The sequence below is a fragment of the Urocitellus parryii genome, chromosome 4, assembly GCF_045843805.1.
Source record: "Urocitellus parryii isolate mUroPar1 chromosome 4, mUroPar1.hap1, whole genome shotgun sequence".
NCBI classification, from domain to species: domain Eukaryota; kingdom Metazoa; phylum Chordata; class Mammalia; order Rodentia; family Sciuridae; genus Urocitellus; species Urocitellus parryii.
The window spans coordinates 173,235,931-173,258,531 of record NC_135534.1 but is presented as its reverse complement, the minus strand read 5'-3'; the positions used below and the strand labels follow the sequence as shown (position 1 = coordinate 173,258,531).

Genomic DNA, 22,601 nt, shown 5'->3' with positions numbered 1-22,601 from the left:
CGCTACCGCTGAGCCACATCTCCAGCCCAATGATACATTTCTAATGTAGCAATTTGTGGCCTTGGGGTGGAGATTCTCAGGCAAAATACACAAAGTTGTAACTGACTCCTTTTAGCTGCCTATGAAAAAGTACAGTACAGGAAGAAAAAATACTGTATGAAGAAAAATTGGGGGAACTACAGAGGGATCAGGACAGTTTCTATAACCAGCAAAAAGTGCTCAAAGTAAATTAAAATCTAGAGGAAAAATGAATTCCAGGGCACTCCCAGTAAGACTGGCTCCTGGGTCCAGGATGTGGCTGTAAAACCCTTTGTTAAGATCTCAGAAAGATTTTAAACAGTGACTCCTAAAGTTCTTATCTAGACAAAATACTGCTAAAAATATTAAGGGTTTGTCCCACAAAACCCTGACTCACAGCCTAAAGAAGGGAAGGGCCTCTCCTGAGATTTGAGGGTATGTCTTTTATGTAGTGGAATGAAATTTAAAAAAAAAAAATCATGGAAAATCACAGCTTTTCTCCCAAGAAATAAACAAAGACAGTTTTAAATAAAAAGGGGACATTGAGCACCCAGTGAATCATCTTGAACAAGTTACTGGCTGCAAACAAGGGCTGTTTCTTAGGGAAAGGGAGAATAACTCTAAGATGGAGCCAAGAGCTCAGAAGCAAGAGATAAGAGCCATACAGAATCACATTCCTTGACCTCAAAACTGGAGCCCAGGGAATTGTCCACAAGTACATGATCAGCTTTCACATTTACTAATGCCTATTATATGCCTCTTATTAACCACCTTTCTAAATGGGAGTATCTATTGTGATGTCTCTTGTAGTTACCCCTCTTTTCCCATTATATGTTGGATACGTGGGAGAAAGATAACTCATAGAAAAGTTGTAAGTTTAGCACAAATAATCTTCAAACTATTCAAGAGCAAGTTTGACATGATTATTATCCCCAAATCTTTTAGTGCATATTTCCAATATAACCACAATATAATCATCAAAATTAGGGAGTTAACATTTATAGCTTACCATCATCCTATCTGTAGTCCCTGCTCAAATTTCATTGGTTTTCCCAATAATATTCTGTACAGCAAAGGGTTCACTTTAGAATCACATTTAATTATCATTTCTCTTTATTTTTCTTCAGTTGTAATGGGAGCGGTTATGACATTTTGGAAGATTTCATGATGATTATTTAATAAAATGGCTAACAATTTGGATTTCTCTAATGTTTCCCATCAAAATTATTATTTCATGGAGTGATACTTTGAAATTATATAAATATTCCTTTACTTATCAAGCTTTCATTTATGTTACTATAGACTCATAATTTCCTATTTTGTTCAATTGGTCATAATCTGTTCCTATTCACATTATTTTTGTGCTCAAATTGTTCTACACTTGGGCTGGGGATGTGGCTCAAGCGGTAGCGCACTCGCCTGGCATGTGTGCGGCCCGGGTTCGATCCTCAGCACCACATACCAACAAAGATGTTGTGTCTGCCGAGAACTAAAAAAACAAATAAATAAATATTAAAAATTTTCTCTCTCTCTCTCTCTCTCTCTCTCTCTCTCTCTCTCCTTTCTCACTCTCTCTTTAAAAAATTTTTTTTTAAATTTTTAATTTTTTAAATTAAAGAGAGAGAGAGAATTTTTTTTAATATTTATTTTTTTAGTTCTCGGGGGACACAACATCTTTGTTGGTATGCGGTGCTGAGGATCGAACCCGGGCCGCACGCATGCCAGGTGAGCGAGCTACCGCTTGAGCCACATCCCCAGCCCGAATTTTGTTTTCTTTTGACATATTCTCATCATCCTTTGATCTCTTTACTTCCTGGCACAAGATTTTCCAGGCTCACTTTATAATACCCCTGGTTTGTCCCTGGATTCAGCCTTTTCTCCAAGATAACCAGGTCTTTTTATTGGAGAATGGTATTTAGAAATAAAGATTTGGATGCTAAATATTTTCATTACGTTGGGTATTTTCTATTTACATACACACACACACACACAAGGGGTGGGGAGAAAGAGAAAGATGGATATATTCTTTTACATCTGTATTACTTTCATTATCTATCTTTAAATTGAAAACCACAAACTCACAACAATTTCTCTGTTAGAGACTTGGATGATTGTCCTTATCCACATATATACATAGCTTCTTTTTAATCAGTCTCCCTGTAATTAACAATCTCCTTGCCCCAACTCATCCTGGACTACTCTATCTCCCAGAAGTCCTCCTACCATGCTCAGGTCCTTGGATGGCCTTTTTTACTCTGCTTGGGCATTAACACTTGTGCTGAACTGCTTCCCACCGATTCTTCCTCTTGGTTGGCTTTGAAACACTGCATATGCCATTTTGATTCCTACCTTGTTCAACCCTACCTAGTGACTTTTGCACAGGATTGCTCAGGAAGAGGAAGAACATCAACAACAAGAAGATAATTTATTTTTATGATTCTTAGGTCCCTAGGAACCATACCTGGAGCTGATTTAGATAATGAAATTCTGCACCTGAAATCTTAATGGGACGCACCCTTGGGGGATCTTTGGAGAAGAGCAATGTATTTATGTGTGGGGAGATTCTAAATATTTATGGCTACTGGTCAAATGATGGTAGATTAAAGATGTCTGCTAATTCTTTGCCCCTCCTCCCATCAAAAGATATAGTCTATTTTTACTTCCCTCAAATCTAGACTGCCTAAAACTTGTATTTACGTACATATTCATTAATTCATTTTTTGAGGTGCTGGGGATTGAACCCAGGGCCCTGTGCATGGTAAGTATTGTAACTTGTTTTAACAAAAAGAATGCTCACAGAAGTGATGCTTAAGGGTAGGCCTTAAAAGATCTGCATCTTCTTGTCTTGTTCTTGAAATGCTCCTATTTGGAATATATTCCATAATATGTGAGGAAACCCAAGCAGATACATTGGAAGAGTGTTTATGGGAAGAGGTCACTGGGGAAAATGAAGGTCCCATGACCCTCAACCCATTCTGAGCTCCCAGTCAGCACTGATTACCAGCCTTGTAAGTGAGGCCACTTTGAAACTTTCAATTGTACCCATGTTCCAGCTAATACTATTGTAGGCAGAACTGCCCAATTAACTGCTTCACTGTGAGACATTGTTTTAAGACACTTAGTTTTGGGGTCATGTGTTATATTGTAATAGATCTTGAGATAAAAGTCTCCCATGTGCCAGCTACTGTCCTATGTCCTTCTGACATATGAGGCCGAAACAGAAATGTAAACTGACAGGTGTAAATGAGGGCACTGTGAAAGGGCAGAGAAAGGCTATTAAGAGGTTGAAAGCAAGCTGCAAGGGAAGTGAGGAACTGATGATTCTAGGCTGATGAGCACTGGATGAGCCAATTACCAAACCCAGACTCCAGGTTTTGGCAAGACAATTCTGCAACTTCTCCAGGTGTCTCACTTACTTGATGGGGTTAATTTTTCACTTGACACAAGTTGAGAGTGGAAAGAGCTGAGGACAGTTGGGGAAAAGGTTGTCTGAGCCTATATCTTTCTTTTTTTAAAAAAATATTACTTCCTATTTAGAAGCCAGACAATTTTTTTTTTTTTGGCACTGGGGATTGAACTCAGGGGCACTGGACCATGAACCCACATCCCCAGCACTATTTTGCATTTTATTTAGAAACAGGGTTTCACTGAGTTGCTTAGCGCCTTGCTTTTGTGAGACTGGCTTTGAACTCACTATTCTCCTGTCTCAGCCTCCCTAGCCTTTGGGATTACAGGTGTGTACCACCACACCCAGCAACAATGTTGTCTTGAAGGTTTCTGGACTTTTGGGAAGTAAGAAATTTACTGATTCCAAGTACCTTTGAATCAAAGACTATTGCTCAGGCCTCAGTGGATTCTGCACTTTTTTGAGGGATGGACAATTAGCAAGTGTTCCTTTTCCTTGATTCCTAGTCTTAGAAGGTCCTGGAACAGGTCTATAACCCTAATTTTCCTTTAATACTGTCTCCTGGCATGTCTATACCTATAGAAGATACATGTCCATTTTCCCCTTTCCTTATGTTTCAGTCAGGGGACGAATCTGCCTCATTCTCACTCATTGGCCAGGCAGAATTTTCCCTAGGCATAGGCTGCTGTGGTTAGTTTCACCCTTCTTAACTCCTTAGAAAACAACTCTTGAATTTGTGTCCTAAAATAACTTATCTATAATTTCCCCATTTTCTCCATCCTACATCAAAATGATCATAAGGCTGGGGGTACAGTTTAGTGTTGGTAGAATATATTTAATTCACAAGCATGTGCACATGAGGCCCTTGGCTCTATTTCCAGCACCACCAAAACAAAAACAAAATATAACCTCCCAAACAAAAACAAACACAAAAACACCCCACTACCCATCACAAAAAGCTCAAAAACAACAAAACTCACAAGTATTCATTTGCCAAATGTCTTAACAAATATTTATTAACTACCAACTATGTGCAGGCTCATTTCTACTTTCTAACAGTGAGCAAGAGACAAGAGTTCCTGCCCATATGAAGTTGGTCTTCTAATGAAAGTGACCATAGAAAATAAACACATATGTTGGATGTTGATACCTGCTTTGAAAAAAAATTAAGCTGGTTAAGCAGATTTTGGCAGGAGGCTGTTCTACATAGGAGGGTTCAAGAAGGTCATTCTTATAAGGTGGCACGTGAGGAACTCAAATATGACTGTTGAGAGCCACAGCCTAAGGGGCCCCAGCAAACTTCCAGCTGCCAGCAAACTTCCAGCTGCCAGCTGATGATTGGCTCACAGTGGCCCCAGCAACTTCTAGCTGCCAACTGATTGGCTCCTCTGTAATGATGCTCATTGGGCTGTTTCCCTGCCCTTTCAGACCAGGGAGCTGTTCATTGGGGGACTTTTTTGGCTCCACACACGCTACCCAGCCAATGGAAGGAGTGGGGGAGGTTGAGAGGCTTGGAGAAGCCAGTGGTGGCAGTTAGGTTCTGAGGGTTTTTCCTGAAGAGCTATGTGGTGCAGTGTGTGGTTCTAAAAATAAAGTTCGTTTCTTTTGACAAGTGGCTCCTGAATTGTGCCCAGCCAGACTGCTGCAATGACAGAGTGTTTCAGGTTAAGTGAATAAAAAGTACAAAAGCCTGAAACAGGAAGAAAGGAAGACTGAGGAGAGGTATGGAAGAGGTGTAAGAGGAGTTACCAATTAACCAGGAACTAGAGAACTCAGGCTGAGATCATGGTAGCTTGGACCATAATGATTGCAGCAGAGTTAACAAATTCTTACTGCCCGCTGCTGGGACTGAACCCACCCAGGGGCACTTAACAACTCAGCCACATCCCAGCCCTTTTTAATTTGAGATAGGGTTTTGCTAAGATGCTGAGGCTGGCTTTGAACTTGCAATCCTCCTGCCTCAGCCTCCCAGGTCATTGGGATTACAGGTGTGGGCCACTGTGCCTAGCTGATCTCTGATATTTTGAAGGTATACTGATAAGACTTACCCAGGAACTAGAAATGACATTTGGGAATAAGAGGCATATCCAGGACATCTTTCAGTTTTTGTTCTTGGGAAACTGAATGAACAATGGTGCCACTCCTGAGGGTGGAATATAGTGATTAGGTTGTTAGAGCAGGACGTGTTGAATCTGAGATACTGGTATGTGACTGGAGGTCAGGGAAGAGATTTGAGAGACATTTTGCAGTCATCTGCATAAAGATATTCTAAATCACCTCTAGGAAGTGAGAGTAAGACAGAAAAGAGAATCATGGATTATGGCCTGGGGCTTTCCTCAACAACTGGGAAAGAAGTGCAAAAGACAGAGTGGCCAGTGAAAATAAAGAGAATCTGGAGGGCCTGGTGTTCAGGAAGTCAAGAGAAGAAATAGATTTTGTATGATCCCAACGAGGTATCAACACCTCAGCCTCAGTTTTCTCGTCTACTTAATGAAAACAGTAACAACACCTATTTCATGGCATATGTAAATTCTTCAAAAATGTAATGGCCATTGCTAACATTTCCTACCTCTGAGTTAGCTGCGAGAACCCCTCAGCTTCCCTATCCACATAAATGACAGCACCTACATGAGTTTTTCTCTGGGATGAGGTCACTCGAGCACCAGATAGGTCAAATCTAGGTTCAGCGGCTTCAGTGTTAAAGTCACCCACACAGCCTTTGCGTGCAAATCAACAAGGGGGTAAACATAGGTGTAAGGGTTTTGAAGCCGAGTTCTGCTGCTCATCAGCTGTAGGATCTTAACCTCCCTGGGCCCTGAACTCTGTAAACTGGGAACAATTTCTACTGCATAGAATTATGTTCCAGCCCAGTGTAGATTGTAAAAAACGGCTGTTCTTCAGCCCGCCACTGTGGGAATTATTGAAGCCACTCTCCCACTCAAAGTTTGTGTCCAGACATGGTATGCACTTGAGGAGGTATCTCCTGCACCCAGAACTGAGTTGGGATAGCCTCTGAGGTTCTCTACACACACGACAGTAAGCGAGAGTAATGCCAACTTGTCCACTATCTTCACTTCAAGGATCTGTAAATCGCCTTTTACTGGTCCCCCCACAAAGGCATCAAGGACCCAGTTACGCTAAGATAAGGGGGTTTCGAACGCCACGGAAAATCCCTCCGCCGCCGTCCCACTCCTCGCGCGGCGTAGAAGCCAGTTCCCCAGGCAACCTTTCTTGCCCCCGTTCTTCACCCCTCAGGCCTACCCAGGACCATCGGCTGGAAAGCCGCCGGGGCCCCCAATCCCTGCAAACTACGTCTCGCTAGCTTTCCTCTCTACCCTCTTCTCTGCTGGCGCGCTGCAGTCCTAAGCCCGCACCCCAGTCCTTGGGTACCCCAGGAAGTGGCGGGGCCTCTCCAGGGCAGCTTGACTGGGGGGGGCGGGTAGAGGAGGTGCGGCTTGATAGCGACCTAAGCCTCACGGCCAAAACTCGGGAAGAAAGAGGTGTGCAGCAGGACGTAGAAGCCGAAGTCCGACCCTCGGGCTTCAGGGACGGCGGGCGGAAAGCTGAGCGCCGCGCCCCTTGGGAGCCGCCCCGCCCCCGAAGCTCAGCTCCTCCTTGACGGCCCCGCCTCCGCTCCAGCCACCAGAGACCCCGCCCTCTCCCTCTCACCAGAAAACCCCGCTCGCGGCCCCGCCCCCACTGGCGGCCCCGCCCCGCCTCCGCCCGCGCCTCCGGCGCCCTTCGGGTGGCTCCCGGGTCCGACCGCCCTAAGAGTCAGCGTCCGCAGCCGCCGGCGCTCCCTCGCCCCCGCCCCCTCTGGACCCTCCCCCAGTCGCCGCGGTCTGGCAGCGCCTGGCCGGCGGCCCGCAGGCGGGCCGCCCTCTCCGCCCGTAGCCCACCCCCCTCTTAAAGCAGCGGCGGGAAGATGAGGTTTCGGGAGCCACTTCTAGGCGGCAGCGCCGCGATGCCCGGCGCGTCCCTGCAGCGGGCCTGCCGCCTGCTCGTGGCCGTCTGCGCGCTGCACCTCGGCGTCACCCTCGTCTACTACCTGGCCGGTCGCGACCTGAGCCGCTTACCCCAGCTGGTCGGAGTCTCCACATCGCTGCAGGGCGGCTCGAACGGCGCCACCTCCAACGGGCAGACCTCCGGGGAGCTCCGGCCCGGCGGGGCCCGACCGCCGCCTCCTTTAGGCGTCTCCTCTGAGCCTCGCCCGGGGCTCGACTCCAGCCCTGGTGCAAATTCTGGCCCTGGTCTCGCGAGTAACTTGACTTCGGCCCCAGTGTCTTCCACCTCAGCACTGTCGCTGCCTGCTTGCCCTGAGGAGTCCCCGCTGCTCGGTAAGAACTCGGGTGCACCAGTTCGAAGAGAGGGACTCCCCCGGAATTTCGGGACCGGGATCCTTAGTACATTCCCTCTTCCACGACTGTTAGCCTCCCTGTTCCGGATAAGAATGCTTTATCTCAAAGAGAGGCTCGGGCCGGATGGGTGGGAGAGCTTGGGTGGTGTCCCATGGGGGGATTCTTGCAGGGTGGGGAAGTACCCTATAGGGAAGCCCTCAGGCCCCTCTGGCCTCTGAACCAAAGAAGGCCTTGAAGACGTCCCTTTCTGGCCCCAGGTTCAGGGTTTTGTAGTTTGAGTTTGCTTAGGGCTTGGAGCAGTCTTGCCATGCTCACTCTGGTAGGAACTTCCAGGCAGCTCAGAGAAACCCACTCCAGTTTGGAGGACTGACAGTGAGGCTCCGAGTAGGGAAGAGAGTCTACCTACTCCTTCACATCTGTCGTTTCATAGAGCCACTCCTGAGTGTAGATTAAGTTTTCTCCCGAACTTTTGGGCAAGTTACTTTTCTCTAAACATCGGTTTCTCTTCTGGTGTATGGAGATAATAAATGGTACCTATTTGGGAGGTTGCTTTGGAAGAGTAAACAAAACAGTGTAAATAAAGATTTAATTAATGAGGGTACGTTCTCAGTAAGTTGTCACTATTGTGTTCATTTCCTCCTCTGTGTAGATCCCTGGCCTGAGGCCCTTCTGGGGGAATGGGGGCTCCCCAGCTTCCTCCTCCTGTAGTTTCTCTGAAACCTAAGTGAGCAGGACCTCTTTGGGGATAGAGGGCTTGTGTATCTTGGGGGCTGGAGGGCTAAAATGTAACCAGTCAGCCTGGGGTTGCCCCTTCCTGGTACTACTTGCCCAGATGATCTGAGTCTTGGCCTCTAGCCTGTTTCAGTGTGGGCAGGGACCTTGAGTAGGTGGGTTTGCATTCCTTAAGTTAAAAGGACAATTAACTTAGCCTGAGCCTCTCTTTGACCTGTAACCCACAGGCCTGCAGGCCTGAAGCAGCCACAGGTTGCTTCCAGGGTTACCAGACAGGTGGTTGCTTATTTCTAATGCCAGGTTTTAGAGAATGTTGTTCTGAGCTAGGGGCCCTGGCAGGCATCCTGCCAAAAGCTCTGTCACGTTCCCAGAGCGCCCTGGCAAAGCAGGCCTTCCTACTTGCTCTTGCTCAATTTCTCCAATAATTACTTCAATATTTTAATACCAAGTTTGGGAGGAACTGCTTGGAATTAGTCAAACATGAACTGTGGTAATGAGAGAACTTTCTTAATGCAGAAAACTGAATTCCTTCAGACTTGGTGGTTAATCTGGGAAACAGAGTAGTTCATAAAATTAAGCAGACTCTGCCCTACTGCTAAATGTTTAACTTCAGGCATGTTATAGATTTTTTTATCCTCACGTGTAAAATGGGGTTGTCGATGCTTACCTTAACCCCTTTAGGACTAAGAGGTTGTGTACATTAAATTCATGACACATAGTACAAACTCAGTATGTGGCTGCTAGTAATAATATAGTAATATGATTTTAGACCTTGTAGTTCTATTTTCTCCCACTCAATGGAGATGGTTCTGAGCAGCAGAGAAAAGGAGGAAGAGTGAGAGAGTCCCCAGACCACAGAGAACCCAGTTTTTGTTTGTTTTGCTTTTGTTTTTGATTGCTGCTTGGGCATTGTGCAGAAAGAAAGAGAAATTAATTAGCAAATCAAAGAAAAGTACCCCAAGTTTATTAGATTGGGTTTTCTCATTAAGGTATGGGAGACATGGTGATAACCATAGCTCTGCTTTATTTTATTTTATAATATGGTGTCACTGGTGATCTGCATTTTACCAGTTACTGGTGTTGCTAAATTGATTCTGAAATCGGTTGCTTGAAAGGACTTCCTGTGAGATAATGTTTTAGAGGGTGTAGAGAGAGGCCCTAGGCTGGCTGACTTCATGTGACTTGCATGGGACTGTGACGTTTAGGCTGCTGCTAGGCAGCAACCCCAGAAATGACTATAGCTGTCCTTTCTTCATTTTAATTGAACCCTTAGATTTAAATGGTTGGGTGCAGCTCTTGGAATGGAGGTTCCTCTCCAGGAAGGGCCTTCAAAAAGCTGAAAGTCTGCCTGATTCTGTGTGGGTTAGGGGAGTTGAGCCCATCTGTTCACTTGGGCAGGTGTCAGTCAAAGTCCTTGCGGGGTGGTTTTGAGGTTGGTGGGAGAAAGCATCCGTGGGGTTTAGAGTTGTGGCCTTTTCACTACTTGCAGTTCCTTTCTCCAACTTGGCTCTACTTTAGTGTCCAGAGATCTGGGCCAGATACTTCAGTCCCTCCCAACTGAAATCTGGTGGGTTTGAGGCAGAAAGGCACTAGACTGGGCTTATGGGTCACTGATGTGACGCTGGGATGTCAGAGCAATGCAATCTTTAGATAGGCTTGGGTTAGAATCCTGCCTCCACGTATGCCATCTGTTTTGACTTGGGGCAGGTTGTAATGTTTGGAGCCATAGTACTGACTAATGTGAGGCCCCCCTGGAAGTGAGTGCTACAGAGGGGAGGTGGGCCTTTCCTGGGGAGTCCTACAGCTTTCCTAAGGGAAATCTCCCTAGTAGTTGGGCTTCTTTCCCTAGTCCTGTCTCAAGCACTTAGGGGGCCTTGCAGGATCTACTCCACTGACCCTGGCACTGAGGCTCTCTTCTGGCCACCTGGGTGTTTGCCTGAGAAGGGAGGAGCAGCAGTTTTGCGTTTCTTTTCCCGGAATGTTTATCTCTGCTCAGATTTGGCGGCTGCTCAACATGACTTGACTGGCTGTGGCACAGACAGCCCCAGAGAGGGTTGGTGTGGGGGAAGGTGGGCAGCACATAAGGCTGAACTGGTTGGGGGAGGCAGGGCTGGCCTGGGGGCTCAGCTGGGGTTTAGAGTATTTGGCATAGTTCCCTCAAGAGGGCAGGGAGTGAGTTCTGGATTGCTTGAATTCCAGAGGCCCCTCTTGCCCAGCTGTGCTTTGAGGAGATCCTCTTGATTTGTTTAAAAGGGAAGGGTCTGATCTAGAACTGGGAATCAGGACTAGCAAATGGCAGGTAGCCAGGGCCCAGGAGAGTGCTTGTTCATGAACCAATTTCCCTGGTGTTTATGAAGACATAGCTTCTGCCACAGTTTGTGCCCCCTGAAGGTGAAGCGTTTGCTAGGTCTCTGCTCTCAGGTGTTTTTCTACCTGTATGCTCCTCCCTGCCCCCTGCCTCAATGTGCATGCATATACATATGGCCCTGGGTAGCCTCCCCAGATCACAGTGTACTTTGAAACTTGGGAAGGGCTGTCTTTTCCTATTTGAAGAATGAATCTTGGAGTTTCATTTCCTTCTGCGTTGGGGTGGTATCTCATCCAGGAAGTGAGAGTCCCTTACCTAAGTTCATATCTTGCAGCTTTGGGCTTTGGTAACCAGTCCTTCAAGCCAGTTTTATTCTGTTACTTTTTTTCCTGAGGAAAGTAATTTACTGACATATATACAGATACTCATTATCTAATAGACTGAGATTCAGAAATACCTTCCCTGACCATCTGACTCACTTTTGAGGTCAGACCTGGTTGCTTTTCCCTATATAGCCTAATGACAGTCATCTCTGTTTGTAATTTATCCCAGACTCTTAAACAAGCATGGTAGCCTTCCCTGACCCCTCCCCCTCCTCCTCCTCCTCCTCCTCCTCCTCCTCCTCCTCCTCCTCCTCCTCCTCCTCCTCCTCCTCCTCCTCTCTTCTTCTTCTTCTTCTTCTTCTTCTTCTTCTTCTTCTTCTTCTTCTTCTCTCTCTCTCTCTCTCTCTCTCTCTCTCTCTCTCTCTCTCTCTCTCTCTCTCTCTCTCTCCTTTCCTGTGGTGCTTGGGATCAAGCCTAGGACCTCACATGTGCTAAGCAAACACCCTACCCCCAAGCTACGCCCCAGCCCCAGCCTCTTTCCTTTTGTAGTAGGGCCTCAGATAAATCAGGTGCTCTTTGGGGCATGGGGAAACAAGAGTCAAATATGGGATTGGATTCACACTATGGCTTCTTGGACCATAATATCCCACGAATGGACTCTCCAATGCTCTTCCCTAAGGTATTGCCCAATACACACCTAGTGCAGAGGCTCAGAGGCAGCCTGATCCTTGCAAGGTGTATCTGTGTCTGTCTGTGGCCCAGCAGGTCCTTCAGTTTGTTGCAGGAAAGAAATCAAACATGGCTAGCAAAGAGAAGGTTAAAATTATTTATTGCATTGATTAAAGTAACAATTGCCAGACAGCAAAGTGGCCACTCCATAGATAGAGTGACAAGGAAGTCAAAGGGTAAACAAAGGGTGGATCATGAATTTGCATATTTATAGTTACATAGCAATATTCATGATTATGTTGCAAATCACTTAATGGGTTTGTGCACACTGTAAAAAATGTGACCCCTTCCTGTATCTTTTAACATGGAAATGTATTTATTTATTTCTTTGGTACCAGAGATTGAACCCAGGAGTGCTTAATCACTGAGTCAATCCCTAGCCCCCTTTTTAATATTTTATTTAGAGTCCTGGTCTCACTAAGTTGCTTAGTGCCTTACTGAATTGCTGAGGCTGACTTTGAATTTATGATCCTTTTGCCTCATCCTCCCAAGTTGTTGTATAGGCAGGTGCCACCAATGTGCCCGGGTAATGAAAATGCTTTTAAATGAGGGTCCCAGTTACTTTTGGTCAAGGTATTGTGCAAGATCTGCTTGCATCAGCCTGATATTTTTCTTGTTGTTGTTGTTGTTGTTTTTAATCTTGAACAATGGAAATGTAATTGGGGAGGCTCTTTTACCATTTATCTTTTTTCTTTTGAAAAAAAAAATTTTTTTTAGTTGTTGGTAGATCTTTATTTTATTAATTTGTATGTGGTTCTGAGAATTGAACCCAGTGCCTCACACATGCCAGGCAAGGGCCCTACCGCTGAGCCCAGTCCCAGCCCCTTACCATTTATCTTTATCATACATTATTCAGTCCCTTTCCATCAGCAGTTTAAACTTTATCCCTACAGTCCTACCTCAGGTCCACCTGGAAGGTCTTACATGGAGTTCTTTATGGCAAAGGCACCTGGTAACTTCATTCAGTTACAACATGTATCTTTACTGTGACTATGTTGAACACTAGAGCTACAAAGAAAACAAAATGTCTCCCCTGTAGGTACTCCTAGTTTAGGCAAGGAAGATATAATTAGAGTTTTGATGTCATTTAGGGAAACCAAAGTGGTGTGTGTGTGTGTGTGTGTGTGTGTGTGTGTGTGTGTGTGTGTGTGTGTTTTACCCCTTTTCCTCTCCCTAACCCACACCTTTTATTCCTTGAGCAACTCAAGGGTAAATATCAAAGTTCTCCCCTTCTGGTTTTGATTGTATGAAAAATTTCCTCTAATTTCTGAAGCTATGAATTAGTTCTTGCTGGGTAATCTTAACTTGCTGCTTTATGATGATTATAATGAGACATCAACATCCATATACCTGGGTATTATGGTCTTTGGGTAGCAGCAGGATAGAGGTTTCCAGGCTGGAACCAGGCTAATTTATGGGCTGGGAATGATGGGGTAGTTAATGCCAAGGCAGTTCAAGCATTGGTCCCTGGATTCCATCCTGGGGACCATTCAGTCTTTGGGAGCAAAGTTAGCAGGCTCATCCCCTTGGGCTACTTCTGTGAGTGAAAGGCCCAGTTATTCTGTGGTCAAACCTGGTGATTTCCCCACTGCCCCTTTACCTAGTACCTTCTGTGCCTTATTCCTTGACTATTCCTGCCTAGAGATGGAGATGAGAATTTTATACAAATCCATATCCACCTGGAAAGTCTGTTTTTTTTTTTTTTTTTTTCTTTTCCAGTGGAGTGGCAATAGAGTTGCTTAAGACAAATAAACTCCCTTTGGACATAAATCCTTTGGAATCTGGAACTATGACATGTTTACATTTGGTCTGGTAGATCCTGGTGTGGTCTCTGGTTAGCCACCTAGATCTTGATTCCTATGGGAGTTAACAAGATATGAGATTGGATTCAGTGACCTCCATGGGGCCTCTTCTGTCCCTAAACTTGGTGAGGGTTTCTAAGAGCCAGACTGTGGTTGTGACTGTAAAGACCTTAGCTGCTTAACTGGGACTATGCAGTGCAAGGTGAGGCCTGAGCAGAGATATTAAGATCCTGTTGTGGAAGTCACAGACCTCCAGCTTGGAGGGTTGTGGTGGATTGGGGGTGAGGGACAGGTTTGGCGGGGTCAATGTAGCCTTAAGGGATTTGTCCATAGAAAACTGAGAAGGTGAGTCACCTATTGTTTCAGGTTCTACTGTTCAGCTTGGCCTCAGCCTACCCCTCCCTCCACAAATGGAGACCAAGGGCTATATAAGTGACTATTGTTAAATTCATTGGCAACAGTTTAATGTCTGGTCTGGGTGTGCTTTGTGGCTCTTTCCCTAGCCACCGCTCCCAAGCCCCTCACAAAACCTAGAGAGGAGAATGATTTGCCTGACAGAAATGTTGAGACTGGGATGTTGGGTCTTGCTTTGCTTTACCTTTTATTTTGGAGTGTGGGTGGGGATAATTTCTTCCTTCTTTTTGTAAAAAGCACTGCAGGGGCTGGAGATGTAGGACAGTGGTAGAAGGCCCTGGGTTTGATCCCCAGCTGATGGGGAGGCAGGTGGTAAAACAGGCTCATCAAAAATAATTTGCAAAGTTGAAAGAAACAAAAGCACACCCATATTCCTATCACCTAAGAGAAACACGTTATCCTGTCTCCTACTGCTCCCCTCCCCATCATCTTCCTCATGTGTGGAATTGAACCCAGGTGTGCTATACCACTGAGCTACATCCCCAGCCCTTTATGAAAATTTTATTTTATTTTTTTAAAGAGAGTGAGAGAGGGGAGAGAGAGAGAGAGAGAGAGAGAGAATTCTTAATATTTATTTTTTAGTTCTCGGTGGACACAACATCTTTGTTGGTATGTGGTGCTGAGGATCGAACCCGGGCCGCACGCATGCCAGACGAGCGCGCTACCGCTTGAGCCACATCCCCAGCCCTGAAAATTTTATTTTGAGGCAGGGTCTTGCTAAATTGCCAGGCTAGCTTCCAACTTGGGATCCACCTGCCTCAGGCTTCCAAGTAGCTGGGATTATAAGTGTGAACCATAATCCCAGCCCTATTAGTCTTTTTCTTGCACATGTTTGAGAATATGGTTGATTTCTCTATAGGTGAACAGATAGACTGGTCCAAATTCACATGGTTAGCATGGTATTCAGCATTTTTCACTTGAGATTCAGTCACAATCTTGGTCCTATGCCTTTAAAAAAATCATAAAAAACAGTATTATTTTATTTCAGCTGAGAATTATTTCACTCAGCTTTTGTTGAACCCACACACATATGTAGTTTTTATTTTTTCTTAGTGGTATGATAAAGACTGTGCAAAAATTTTAGTGTTTTTTTGTTGTTGTTGGTTTCTTTGAAGAATTTTCTAAAAAGGAAAAAAGGGTAAATGCTTTTTGTGAAGGGCTAGGTTTTTAAACAGTCTTACAGAGGGATAGACCCATCAAAAATTACAGATTTGCTTAGTGCTGGCAGATGAATATTGCCTATTGCTGAATAGTGTGTGTTGAATTCTGATTAAAAAGGAAACTAGGTCCAGGAAGTGCCTGGGGGCAGGGGCAGAGGGCCAGAGTGCCAGACCAGATTTTAGGATCAGGCGGAGCAGAGATCTGCTGTGAACAGAATCAGTAGGAGTGATGCTTTCTTAGTAACTTCCCCGTTTGTTTTCTTAGCAGCCAAATCCTGGGCTAGGCCTATGTGGTTTGCTGCGCTTGGGGCTGGGTGCTGGGTTCATAACAGTGAGCTAAGCCAGTGCTATTGACATCACTGAGATGTGACACACAGGAGGGTTGGGGGAAAGCTACCAAATCAGATTCTGACACATACAGCACAGCTTTTCAATTTCCACGTGTTCTTGAGTTCCGGGTAGGGGCCATGGAGTGGGAACCTTTAGGTTTCCAGGAATTCTCTTAGGGAGAAATTTCAGAGACCAGAAGAGCCTATTTCTCGGTGGGGACTTAGTGGGTTAGATCAATAAAGCCATAGACTGGTGGACCTGGCTTTTCCCAGGGAGTATATTTTGAAATGATTCCATTTTGAATGTCCTCAGTGGAGCAAATTCTCTTCTGAGGTATGATTTATTATTGAGAATTTGACAGGGGTCATTTGGCACAAGGCCTAGGGAGTTAGGCTGCACTGGGGGAAGGGGCAGGGTTCTTTCAGACCAGCATGACCCATAGAGTCTGAGATCAGGCTTTCATGCCTCACCAAATGGGCCTTGTCATGGGGAGGGGCCCTGGCAGGGGTGTGATAATTGCTTGGCCCTATGACAGGGTGCATTCTAAAAATGTCGTTAGCATTTTCTGTATAAGTTTCTTCCTGTTTTGCATAATGTCCTTTTGCCTTTGACATCCTGAATCACACAGCTGCTGTTGGTGTGGTAGAACACCACCAGCTTGAGAAATAACAGGAAAGGACTCTGAGTTAAGGGGGGCTCAGAGAAGATGATATTTCTGTTACAGGAGCATCGAGACTTAGTGTTCAGGTGTTGGGTAGCTGCTGGCTTCAGAGGAGTACTTTAGACAGCCTGAACAGAATCTCTGCCTGGCCAAGAATGGTTAGAATTAGGGGACCCAAGAAGACAATGAATAGACTGATTTGCTTATTCTGCAAAGTTTTATTGGTAACTATGCTATATGAAGCATGGGAGAAAGATATAAACGAGGACTGACCCCTGTTCTTGGAAACCCCTTTTGATGGACACTCTGGCAATGCAGTGTAGTCAGAGAGAGGAAGACTTGGGTGCTCTGAAGGTACTTAGGAAGTTCAGGGAGTCAAATATATGGTCTGGGCCATGGCCAGAGTCAAAATGAAGAGCCTCCCTTCTAAACACTGAGTTTTGGCATCCCTGCCTGTAAATATATTTGAATTGTCTCACTTGTTGGGAAGGGCAGGGGTCTATTGCTGAAGGTCACTTGAGATTGCTTTTAGTTGCAGTCACACAGCTGAAGTTTCAGCTGTTTCACAGTTATCCAAAGGGCTGAAGAGGGAGAGAAATGAAGGCAGAGGAAGCAGATGATAAAAGAGAAAGAAGTTGGTGTGGCAAGTACAGGATGAGAGCCACAGAGAAAGGGGATTTCTTTCCTTCTTTTTTAAATTTTATTTGTTTTATTCATTTTAGTTATTGACGGACCTTTATTTTTTATTTATATGTAGTGCTGAGAATCGAACCCAGTGCCTCACATTTGAGGCAAGCACTCTACCACTGAGCCACAACCCCAGCCGGAGAAGGGAGATTTCATAGTATCCAGAAGGTAGGGGCAAGCCTCAAAGGCCCCTGGGTGAGGATTCCAAGTCTTGGTCCTTGTGTTTCTCTTAATTCATCATATCATTTTAGGCAAGTGTAGAATTCTTTAGTTCATTTGCCTTTCTGAAACTTGGGTGATCTGAGCATGATATACAAAAAGTCTCTGAAATTCCTCCTGAAGCTCACTACCTACCTACCCACCTACCCATACTCCCTTTTTCAGAGCTCTTATGGTGAAGCTTCTACTGGATTTTTTTTTTTTTTTAACCAAGAATTGAACCTGGGGTAGGGGTGTGGGGTGGGAGCTTAACCACTGAGCCATAGCCCCAGCCCATTTTATTTCTTTATTTTGAGACAAGGTCTCACTAAGTTGCTTAGGGCCTTGTTAAGTTGCTGAGGCTGGCTTTTAACTTGGAATCCTCCTGCCTCAGTTTCCTAAGCCACTGGGATTACAGGTGTGCACCTGGCTGTATATAGAATTTTATTACCTCTAAGTAGGTATAAAGTGAATGACCTTAAAGATTTCAGCAAGTTAATGACCCATAGTAATAGTACTGGGAATGTTTCTATCACACAAGCTACTATATAGTTTGAGAAGCTTTTTATCCTCTCCATGCCTCAGTGTTCTTGCCTATAAAATGGAGCTAATAATAGTATCTATTTCATAGTTGTGAAGTTTAGGTAGTAGCTATGAAAGGGCTTAAAATAACAATGCCCAACAAGTAGCTCTGAATATATGGGGTTTGTTTGTTTGTTTTTGGTACTGAGGATTGGCATTCTATAACTGAGCTATAGCCCCAGTACTTTTTATTTTTTATTTTGAGACAGGGTTTTGCTAAGTTGTCCAGGCTAGCCTTGAACTTGGGATCCTTCTGCCTCAGCCTCTTGAATAGCTGAGATTACAGGTGTGGGCCACTGTGCTCTTGGCTGTTGTTTATTATTGATAGTAGTGATGCCATAATATATGATCCAAGATATTCTGAGAATGCTTAATTTCTAAATTCATAGTAAGAGATTAATAATATCTACAAGTAAAAATAGAACAACTCTAATAATATGCTATAATAAAAAGTTATTTAAAACTTGTGAATATTTTGTTTCTTGAATTTTCCATTTAATATTTTCAGATCTCAGTTGACAGTGGGTAACTAAAACCAAGAGAAACTAAATAAGGGGAGGGAGATAACTATTATAATTCTTTTGGGGGGAGGGGTAGTTATAGATGGACAGAATGCCTTTATTTTGTTTATTTTTATGTGGCGCTGAGGATTGAACCCAGTGCCTCACGCATGCTAGGCAAGCACTCTGCTGCTGAGCTACAGCCCCAGCCTCTACTATAATTCTTTTTTTTGTTTTAATTATTTATTTATTCCTTCGGCAGACACAACATCTTTATTTGTATGTGGTGCTGAGGATCGAACCCAGGCCACACGCATGTCAGGCGAGCGCGCTACCACTTGAGCCACATCCCCAGCCCCTCTACTATAATTCTTATAGTGATGATTTTGGCTTTTGCTTTATAGGATTTTCTCCTATTTTTAGTGGAAAATAGAATGTTACCACATTAAATGTTAAAAATTTTTTATCTACAATTCTAACAAAATTCGCTGTTATTTTCCAAATGCATGTTTTTATTGTGTTATAGTACTTGCATGAAACCATTTCTATTCAGCTACTTTTATCCAACATCTTCTAAACTATTATGTTGTTTATAATTATTCTAATTATCTTCTGTTGCAGTTGTCTGGTCTCTTTATTCCTTATCATTTTCCTTTACCATACATTCCAAGTTTCACTACCATAGATAATAATGACACAGATTTTTCTAGGGTACAACTCTTTGTTCCAATTGAATTACTTCTTGAGGTAAATTTCTGGAGAGGAATTTCTATGGTCATTCTTAACAGCATCAGTTCATACTGCTATTGAGGTTTGGAATCATTCACACTCTTGAAGTTGGAAATTCCTGGCTTTTAAAGAATGTGGATTCTGAGGGAGAGTTGAAACTATCTGGAGCCTCACATGGACACTTCCAGCCTGGGGATGGGGGGTGGGGGAGGGGGAAAGGAAATTATTTCCTAAGCTGGATGCTGTGACTTTTGTAGACATAAATCTGGGTAGTTCCATTGGAGGTCACTCAATATCCATGAAAGGAGCCTTAACTCTGATTCTTTCAACACCCCACGTAACTTTACAAGTTTTGACTTACATATAAGAACTTTCCTTCTTCCTTTATATGTGGAGCCAAACTTATAGAATGGGCTTTTAAAATCTGACTTAATATTGATCTAAACTTTCATGGCTTGGTTGCTGGAAAAACTGCATGTAGCTGTCCATAGAAGCCATGTTAGGTACTAATGGGCTAGCTCAGGTGCCTCATCATTTAACCCATGTGGATGAACTCCACAGGGTCCAAATGACAGACTTTTACATTATACTGGATAAAAATAAATTGATCCAATAGCCCAAAGAAATCAAATATGAAATATGAAATCAGTTCTGTCCTTGTAGACAATCCCTCACATTCATGGGCTTCTTTTGCATACTAACAGGAACCTGCTGAATTGCAAATGTGATAGAATGATTGTAGAGTCAGTGTTTCAATTACCACAGAATTACAGATCCAACAGCCACTCCTTTCATCTTATATTCATTTCATATATCCTCTCTTCTACTGAATTCACAGTTCAATTATAATTTAACAAGCCACTCTGGATCCATTGAATCATGTCAGAGCTGCTGTTCAGCATATTGTTCCTTGGGGTTTAGGGTGAGATTTTTGTCCTGCTTAAAGCTGGGGAGATAATATCTTACCCTTGAAGAATAAGAGAATTGAATAGGTGAGGCATAGGATCACATTATCACTCTGCATATCTCTTGATCAATGCCTAACTCATTCCCTTGGGCACAGAAAGCACACCTTTAGTCCCTTAGGCTACACAGTATAATGTAGTTTTTTTCACCTGCTTCAGGGGCAGAGTCAAGAGGGAAAGGAGAGGTGTGAAGTTGTGACCACAGCTTAGGGACAGAGAGTAGCTCAGAGCCAGCTACTAGTAGAGATTGTGGCCTGGCCCATATGGACAGACCTACTCTAGGCCAAAGGAGAAGGGCTCTATCTTATTGGATATACAATGCTGGGAACTTGGAGTTATGTATTGCCATGTGTCAAGTGTGCCAGGATTTTGTGGCTGCCCACAGTCTTCCCTTCTCCAGATAGATAAAATTTGTCAGTATTCCAGGGAGAGGACACAGACAGCCAAGTAGTTAGGAAGCAAAGCTGGAAGGACACATTGGATGTTTGGTGGAATCTCAAGAGGCAAGAAGGTATATGGTTTAAAATAAAACATAGAAGCTGGATGTAGGTGAGCTCAGTCTGATTGTATACCATGTAATAATAGAAAACCCAAGGCCTTGGCCTGTTGGTAGCCTTCTGTTTTCTGTTTTCTACCAAAGGGCTGGTGTTGGAATCTAGGATGCCAAGCCCTAAGGTTCAGCTTTGTGGCCAAACCTACTGAGTAATCTGGGAGAAATTGTGTCCTTTCTCTGTACCTCAGTTTACCTATCAATGAAATGAGATAAAGGATTGAGCTCAGTGCTCCTTGGATCATAATCCTGTGTAGGAGTGCTGATGTAGCCAAGCAGTCCTGCCCAATATGGTTAAATGGTCTAATTCAGTGGAACACTGAAGTGCTTGCTGCCTCCACTAGGGCCAGCCATGTGGCACTGGGATAGTTATCAGTGGGTCCCCTGAGAACCAGGATTGCGCTTACAGGGAAATTCAAGCCCACATAGTCTTTAGAGCCTACTGGCAATTCCAGTGCCTAAGCAGAAAAATCAGAAGCCAGGAGATGAGTAGATACTTTGAAAACCCAGTCTTTGGGAGCCACTGTGAGTACAAAGCCCTAAACTCCAGCAATAAGCATATCAACCACTTACTTCAGATTATATTTGTTCAGTACTTACTACATGCCAAGTATGAGAAAAGTTCTTTGTGTTATTTTCATTAACCCTCACAGCAGCTCTTTTTCTTGCCTGATAGCCCTAGTTAGAACCTTTAGTACAATGTCGAATAAATGTGATAATAGAGGCCATTTTAGCTGGGCATGATGGTGCATGCTCGTAATCCCAGCAGCTCAGGAGGCTGAGACAGGAGGATCACGAGTTCAAAGCCAGCCTCAGCAACGTCAAGGCACTAAAGCAACTCTGAGAGACCCTGTCTCTAAATAAAATACAAAATAGGGCTGGGAATGTGGCTCAGTGGTCAAGTGACCCTGAGTTCAATCCCCAGTACCCCCCGCCCCCCCCCCCAAAAAAAAGGGATAGAGGGGCCATCTTCAGGTTCTTCTTTAGGGGGAAAAATTTGGTTTTTCATTATTGAGAATATGTTAGCAGTGGGCTTGTTGTTATTGTTTGAGACTGTCTCTAAATTGTTGAGGCTGGCCTCAAACTTGTGATCCTCCATCTCGGCCTCCAAAGTAGCAGGGATTACAGAAGTAGGCCCCTGCATCCATCCTTGCAGTGGACTTTTTGTAGATGCCCTTTATCAGATTGAGGAATTTCCTTTCTGTTTCTAGTTTGTTGAGTGTTTTTATCTTGAAAAAGCGATTTGTCCTTGTCAAGTCCTTGTCTCTCTTGAGATGATATGTGGTTTTGTCTTTTATTCTATTCATATGATATATTACACATTGATTTCCAGACATTAAATCAGTCTTGCAATCTGGGATAAATATCACTTGGTCATGATTTATAATTTCTTATTTTGTTACTAGATTGAATTTGCTATGATTTTATTGGTTTACCTTCTTTTTTATTTATAAGAGATTGGTTTATAGTTTTTTGTCCTTGTAATATCTGGTTTTAGTATCAGTGTAATACTGCCTCAAAGAATGAGCAGGGAAGTATTCTTTCCTAGTTTTTGGAAGACTATGGATTTGTAATAAATCTTTGGCTGTTTATGTCTGTCTTTTCCTTTGTGATTTCAGGTTGTTTTCACACTTCAGAAGGTCTTTATTACCATCCCAAAATTATATGATTTTTTTTCCTCCTGTATTTTCTTCTAAATTGTTTTTTAACACATGAATTTCTTTTCCTCACAAAGGTGAACAGAATAGTTGTCAAGTCCTCATGTGTTTGTTGCAAGAAACTTTCTCATACTCATGGGGCTCTTTGAAGTACCAGATTCTTCTTCCAAATCTATCATTGACGCTAGTAGAACAGAGTTTAAATGTGAAATTTTAGCCAAAAATGTTAAATTTTGTGCTCATAGAGCTACAATAATCTATAAGCTTCAAAGTTCTAAAGAGGTAAGGGAGAAGGCAAAGTAATATTGAACATCTATTGGAGCTAAACACCATGTAAGTATGTATATGTATTATCTCACCTCTTGAAAGAAAGGCATAATTATCCCCACCCCTTAGAGGAGGAAATTGGAGATGGCTGCATTTAAAATGGATCTGATACCAGAGAGGTATTGCCAGGAGTGCATGGCTGGCTGACTGCCCAGATGGCCCAT

The 22,601-nt window shown here is 43.8% G+C and overlaps 1 protein-coding gene across 3 annotated transcripts in view; it reads left to right on the top strand.

Annotated features, from left to right (window-relative positions):
• The first annotated feature begins 7,152 nt into the window (after positions 1-7,152).
• The window catches only part of B4galt1 (beta-1,4-galactosyltransferase 1), a 51,489-nt gene continuing 36,040 nt past the window's right edge, over positions 7,153-22,601 (top strand). For all 3 annotated transcript variants that reach the window (XM_026387882.2, XM_026387881.2, XM_026387883.2), the window contains exon 1: positions 7,153-7,761. In XM_026387882.2, coding sequence (XP_026243667.2) covers positions 7,350-7,761 — 412 coding nt within the window. In that variant the 5' untranslated portion in view covers positions 7,153-7,349. The remainder of the gene's footprint in view (positions 7,762-22,601) is intronic.